Raw genomic sequence first — 7,485 nt, 5'->3', positions numbered from 1 at the left:
TATTTTTTTTATTAAATATGATTGTTAGCTTTATTATAAATACAATTATGCGTATGAAAAGACGGCGAATATTATACGTTGTTGTTAACATATGAGAAACGCTGACGTCAACAACCTACTTGGCAATATGTAAGCTAACAGCTGTGGTTGTTATATAATGTTATATTTATTTTAAAGTATTGAATGTGGACTGGCCACAACACCCCCCCCCCCCCCCCACACACACACACAGCCCGTCCTGTTACACAAAGACACACATACACAAAAAGTAATCAAGAATTCGAAAACATATTTTGGAAGTATTTTTTTCTGTATAGCTGCTCAACCAAAACGCTTTTTTTAAAAATATCGTTAGTAAAGATTCGTGTTAAGAAGGATTTAGATCGAAATGAGGAGTTAGTAGTGGAGATACTGGTGTGTTCTTTTTATACTATTTATAGCTTATACATCTGGTATTGTGCTGCTGTCACCAGGTACATTGTCAATTATCACATGTGCTGCTGTCATTGACTACATGTGCTGCTGTTGTCATTGATTACATGTGCTGTTTTCACTCGGTGATGAAAAATATGCAGTTGTCAACATTGTGTTAAATTTTTTTTTATTATCTTGCATTGACACACGTCACGTGATAAGTTTTACCAGAACTGACACCGTGTTAGACACGGGTGCCTTGTTGTACCACGTGTCCTACTTCTTCTGGAACAGGTGTGCTAATCACGTGTGTAAGCGGTGTGTCGAACACAACAGGTGTGTAGGCGACAGGTGTTTTAGGATTAAACCATTAATAAAATGTAAATCTTAACCACTGGATCGGGTTAATACCAGCAACATTAAACTGGTGCAGTAGTTCAAGCGTTTACGTTGTGCTGTGATGTTTTTCTCTTAAATCTCTATACATTGTTTATTCTACAAAACAGTGCTTTATATGAATCAGCTGGCTCTGTGAGAAGTACAGGTAAAACGAACACTTTAGTATAATATATATATATATATATATATATATATATATATATATATATATATATATATATATATATATAATTTCTTATTAGCCCAAGCAGGGAGCAGGACATTACCTCCCTCCCTTGCCAATTACCCCCCCTCCCGGACATTTGTCCCGTCACCCGGAGCAATTACCCCCTGTCAATTATCCCTGGGTAATCCAATCCCCCCCCCCCTCCCCCGCTCAAAGATTTTATAAATACCACAAAATCCAAACGTACAAATTGGAACATTAGTAATTAAATTTAATATACATTTCTAGAAATTGTTCATAAACAGTTAACAATGGTAGGACATGGACAGTCTACTGGTCTACTGTGGTAGGACATGGACAGTCTACTGGTCTACTGTGGTAGGACATGGATAGTCTATAGGACATGGACAGTCTACTGTGGTAGGACATGGATAGTCTATAGGACATGAACAGTCTACTGTGGTAGGACATGGACAGTCTATAGGACATGGACAGTCTACTGTGGTAGGACATGAACAGTCTACTGTGGTAGGACATGGATAGTCTATAGGACATGGACAGTCTACTGTGGTAGGACATGGGCAGTCTACTGTGGTAGGACATGGATTAGTCTATAGGACATGGACAGTCTACTGTGGTAGGACATGGACAGTCTACTGTGGTAGGACATGGACAGTCTACTATGGTAGGACATGGACAGTCTACTGTGGTAGGACATGGACAATCTATAGGACATGGACAGTCTACTGTGGTGGGACATGGACAGTCTACTATGGTAGGACATGGACAGTCTACCGTGGTAGGACATGGACAGTCTATAGGACATGGACAGTCTACTGTGGTAGGACATGGACAGTCTATAGGACATAGGCAGTCTACTGTGGTAGGACATGGACAGTCTATGTGGTAGGACATGGACAGTCTACTGTGGTAGGACATGGACAGTCTACTGTGGTATGACATAGGCAGTCTACTGTGGTATGACATGGACAGTCTACTGTGGTAGGACATGGACAGTCTACTGTGGTAGGACATGGACAGTCTACTGTGGTATGACATAGGCAGTCTACTGTGGTATGACATGGACAGTCTACTGTGGTAGGACATGGACAGTCTACTGTGGTAGGACATGGACAGTCTACTGTGGTATGACATAGGCAGTCTACTGTGGTATGACATAGGCAGTCTACTGTGGTAGGACATTGACTATTGGTAGGTGCGCGTTCATGCAGAACTCCAACAATAATATTGTTTAAAATTTGACCTTAGCTTTACATTTAGAAATCCTAGTCCCATTATCTTGAAGCTTTTCCCAGTCCTAACTGATTCTTTACACCTCCTACTAAACCTCTCTGTTTATCTTATAGATATCCATACGAATACTATGAACTTTATTTGTGTTAAAATAAAAATAAACTAAAATCTCTTTCAGTTTATTTTGAATCACAGACAGGGTGAACACCAACGACTACTAGCATATTTTTAAATTTACTGATTTCAAAATATATATCCGTCCTCCCCCGGGTCATGCCATACAACAGCACTACATTTAAGATAAATATATATATTTTGTTGGAAGGGATTCCCTCCAACACAATTTAATATTACGTGCCAACTTGTTATAAGCCATAGAGCCATATAGTTAGTCAGTTACCTCTGATTTCGGCTTGCTTTGCATTATGGATTTGCCTCCATAGCCTTTTTCCAACAAAGAACAAACTACAAGGCAGCAGTTTGATTTTGGAGTTGTCTCTTCTAAAATCCACTCCTTCATAAGCGTGTAACAGCATTAACATATGTAGGCCTACTTTAACAGATAAACTAAATAAGCAAACATCCTAAGTAGCGATATTTTAGGTATATAAAGTTTCATCTCTGTAGAATACATATTATATCTATACATATCGCTATTCCTATCTAGCTCCATATCCATCTCCTAAACGTTAAAGAATATATATTGAGTTCATTCACATTGGGGAGGGGGGGAATGTCCAACCCCCACCCCGGGGTGGGGGGTGACAATTCGGGGACAGGAAATGTCCTAAACCCACAATGCAACAAATGACACCACAGGTGGGGGAATTCTTTTCATTTTATTGCACTTTTATTTTTATTCTTTGCTTTTGTGTAATCGTATCAATACATTTTGGCAACAAAGATTTCACTACTATATTAACCAACGAAATCACAATTTAAAAGCTTGTTATTTCAAGATTTTGTTTACATGTTTTATAAAGTAGACTATAAAAACGAGCTGTTTTTTTTATTATCTAGTGACAGTTCTGTACAACTTGAGTACACAATCCAACTCGTGGGACGGTTGTAGCTGACTGATCCCTCTAAGACTTCAACTGAGTAGCGGTCAATGGAACCCTCGGACAACCCGTGGCTGGAGGTGTCCAAGACATACCGCGTCCATCAGGAAACTCTAGAATACACGGCGCTGTGTCGATCCATGGGGGCCAGACCCCCTTCTCAGACGTCCTTGAAAGACGCCAGGGCCTCGGCCTTGACCTTCAACGTCACGGCCAACGGAGTCCACGCCTACGACGGGACGGAAACCGAGTTCATCATTCCGGCATCGGACGATATCGACGGCGTTCCGGTGACGGTCTACACCCCCAACACACTTCCGGAAGTCCCGGCCATCCTGGTGTACTTCCACGGCGGAAGTCTCGTTTTCGGCAGCCGGAAAACTCACGAGAACGCTGTCAAAATGATATCGGAAAAATCAGGAGCGATAATCGTCAGCGTGGAATACCGTCTGCTCCCGTGTCCGGAAGATCCCCTCGCGCCGTTTAACGACTCGATCGCAGTGACGAGGTGGATCAAGCAGTTCAAGGAAGCGATAGGTGGCGCCGCCGACAGTAAAGTGGGCGTGGGCGGGGACAGCGCCGGCGGGCAAATCGCCTGCTGCGTTGTCAATGACGTCATTGGTTTAGACTTCCAAATCCTCGTCTACCCGGTCACGGATTTCGCCTGCTCTTTGCCATCTTTTCAAGAGTTCCGGAAAATTCCGGCTTTCAACACGGACGATCTCGAATGGAGACTCGCCCTGACCAACAAACCCATATTGAATGCAGCAGAGGACCCGAGAGTGAATCCGTCTGCTAGAAAAAACTTGGAGTTAACTCCCCCTACTTTAATCATCCTAGCAGAACTGGACCCGGTACGAGACAGTGGTCTAGAATACGACCGGAAGTTGAGGTCAGCGGGCGTTGAAGTGGACCTGGAGCTAGTCCACGCTGTCCCGCATGGGTTCTTCTCCCTGCCTGGCATATTCAAAACAAAAACAACGGAAGCGTATGGTCACGTGGTCAAGTTCATTCAAAAGTTTCAAAGATAACAGTTTCATCCACTATTATTTTATAAAAGATAACAGTTTCATCCATTATTATTTTTATAAAAGATAACAGTTTCATCCACTATTTATTTTTTAAAGATAACAGTTTCATCCACTATTTTTTATATAAGAGATAACAGTTCCATCCACTATTTATTTTATAAAAGATAACAGTTTCATCCACTATTTATTTTATAAAAGATAACAGTTTCATCCAATATTTATTTTATAAAAGATTTCTAAAATAACAAAATATGTATTATTTTAAATACTAAGCCTATGTTTTTAAATTTTGTAAAATATTACCTTACTTTGTACAGATATGTGAATGTGGTGTTTGTCTAAAAATGTTTGAGAACCTGTATAATTTATCCACACAAAAATATACATAGGGGCAATAAACCACATGTATGTTACATTTGTCATAAAATGTTAGTTTATAAAAGTAGCTTATGGAGGGATAAAAAAGACAATATATGGGGAAAAAAAGCATATAAATGTGTTGTTCAGCTTCCATATTTTAAAAGGTATAAAATGCTCATAGCGGATATAAGCCTTACGAATGTGACCTTTGTTGTAAAAAGTTTTCAGAGAAAGTTAATATATCTATACATATTATATCATTCCTGATATACAGCACATAACGTGAGATTTGTCATAAAACTTTATTTAGAAAACAGTTTTATTAAAATAATTCACAGAGATAACATAAATGTGATGTTTATCATAAATTTTTTACTATTCCTACATATTTTAAATAGCCATAAAAACATTCATAGTGGAAATAAACCACATTATGTGAAATTTGTCATAAAAAGTACAATAAGTTAATAAATTTATGTAACCATAAAAATACATTCTGGAACTAGTACGCACATATGTGGTGTGAGTCTTGAAAAACTTGCTGAGAGGTCTGGATTGATAAACATTTTTTTTTTAAAATTCATTTTGGAACGAAGCCCTCATAAATGTAAGTAGTACGTAATGTTTATCAACGAATGTTTCAGGGGTCGGCGCGGTCGAGTCGGTAAAATTCATGGTTGCCAAACCAAAAAGTCTCGGGCAAATGAGGCTCGTTAGCTGGGGACAGCCACTCTTCTAGGAGAGACAACTCCATAATCAAACAACTGCTCCCTTATAGTTTGTTCTTGGTTGGACAAAGGCTAGGCCTAATCAAAAAAGAAAAGCAGGCTGAAATGGGGACCCAAGGCCTCAATGGCGCATAACCAGTTATTTAGAGTAGTTTCCCTTTTAAATGTTTGCTTTTTAAATTTTCGTTGTTTTTTTTTTAAATAGGATTGTTTTGATATACTAAAAGCAGTGGCGTCGCTAGGATTTTCGGGCCCCTATGCAAAAATTATCGGTGGGCCCCTTTTGTAAGCCTTCAGGCTACAATGGAGTTAAACAAAGAAATAAACTGCTACTTAAGATGGAGGATTTTAAATAATATTAATATTCTTTAGGCCTATATTTTATACGTTATGATTGTGTATTTATATTATATTATTATGTAGTTTTGTAAAAATGTTACAGTCTTACAGTTTATTTTTTTTTAAGTAAACAGAGTAGCGTCATATGGCGGGGTCAGAGGTGCGGTCCGCATTGGATGTCAACATTTAGGCGTGACATCGTGACAAAATATTGTACAATTTACTGTCAAACTAAGTTGTATCCAGCTAAAATAATAAAGATTGGGGAGAGAGGGGTTACACCCCACCAAAAATGCTAAACTGTTGGGGACGATGGGGTGACACGTAGGGTAACACCCGACTTTGTGACGCCACTAACCAAATGCAATTTTTTTTTATTGCTAATGATTTATTTATATCTGTGGGGTTGTTTTCATGCTTTTAATTTTGTAAAATGATAAATAAGTTCATTGAGATCTACTTTAGCTGCGTCCGTATGTTCGATTCTTAGGATGGCCAAGCTGCTGACCCAAATGGGCATATCTAAGAATTCCATCATAAACATCAAAATCTCCTACCTGATCAACGTAGAATGTTAAAGAATGATTATACTAACTAGCGTACCCGTCCGCGTTGCTGCGATCTAGTCCTACATACCACTGTAACAAAACAATTTGTAAGGGTTTCATCGACTCGTTACCAATTGTGTATGTTTAGTCGCGTGACCTTGTTTTTAAAACTGAGATAGGTTTAGTTAAAATGTAAACAACAATGCTATTTTTTTCTGATCTTTGTTGCGGGGGCGGGGGTTGGTCCACACTATTGCTCAGACGCCATAGGGCGTGCTATATGAAAGCATTGAGTGTACGTTAATCATCTTCCTTAATAGTGAGGTTAAATACCTTTCGGCGACCATCTAGGTGTCTTCGCGGGAGTGACAGGTTACACCACCGTAGGTAGCCAGATGCAACCTCTGGTTCTGTTTATCAAAATCGTAGATCCGTATCAACCTTTTAAGCGATTTTAAGCGATTTCCGATAACCGGAAGTGGTACTTTTTCTACTTTGAATTTTTCAAAAGCCTATAACTTGAGTACTATTTCAGATAGATAAATGAAATTTCACATGTAAGTAAAATATCTAATCCTCTACCTTCTAACAAATTTTGAGTAATTTCCGTTTACCGGAAGTAGTAATTTACGCTATTTCCGATTTTTCAAAAAAAAAAACCGCATGTAAATTTATAAAGTACTAATAATATTCCGCACTATTATGCACATTTTGTTCGCTTGGTGAGCAATTCTTTTTTCCATGAGATTCTATTCTATTTTTAAAAGTTTAAGTAATTAAAAATCATGTCTATATTCCGAGTTGCCATCCCACGTAGTGTTATATAAGAATATTCGAGAAAGTTTAGTGGAGATCACTCTCGGTTTATTTTAAGAGGGAAAGGGGTCACCAAAGTGCCGCGGGCCCCTACGCCTTACTTACGCTAGCTTTACTCCACTGACTAAAAGCCATGTGTTTCTTTTTGTTTCACGGTATTTCTTTCTTTAACATTAGCCTAATGACAAATGACGTCACGTGCTCCGCGTTGTGCTTACTATGGGATGAAACGGCGGGGTTGAGAAAAATGACGTATTTCTTTTTTTTTAACATACACATAAGAGATCGATTCTAATTCTCCTAAGTTGTTTTTAGAGGGATATCGCATTATATAGTGGGTGTTCTTTGTTGTTGTAATAATAGAACAAA

The 7,485-nt window shown here is 38.8% G+C and overlaps 1 protein-coding gene across 2 annotated transcripts; it reads left to right on the top strand.

The window, feature by feature from the left end:
- Positions 1–608: 608 nt before the first annotated feature.
- Positions 609–5,404, top strand: LOC131951890 (ethyl acetate hydrolase). 2 transcript variants are annotated; one of them, XM_059314311.1, is made up of 2 exons: positions 609–750; positions 3,254–5,404. In XM_059314311.1, the coding sequence occupies exon 2, from the start codon at positions 3,345–3,347 to the stop codon at positions 4,323–4,325; it is 981 nt and encodes a 326-aa protein (XP_059170294.1). In that variant the 5' UTR covers positions 609–750; positions 3,254–3,344; the 3' UTR covers positions 4,326–5,404. The 2 variants fall into 2 exon arrangements, with proteins under 2 accessions (XP_059170294.1, XP_059170293.1); XM_059314310.1 differs by having other exon boundaries at positions 609–958.
- Positions 5,405–7,485: the final 2,081 nt, after the last annotated feature.

This window comes from Physella acuta, unplaced genomic scaffold (genome assembly GCF_028476545.2).
Source record: "Physella acuta isolate Inbredline_101_S28 unplaced genomic scaffold, ASM2847654v3 ptg000837l, whole genome shotgun sequence".
NCBI classification, from domain to species: domain Eukaryota; kingdom Metazoa; phylum Mollusca; class Gastropoda; family Physidae; genus Physella; species Physella acuta.
This window is presented reverse-complemented; position numbering and strand designations above follow the sequence as displayed.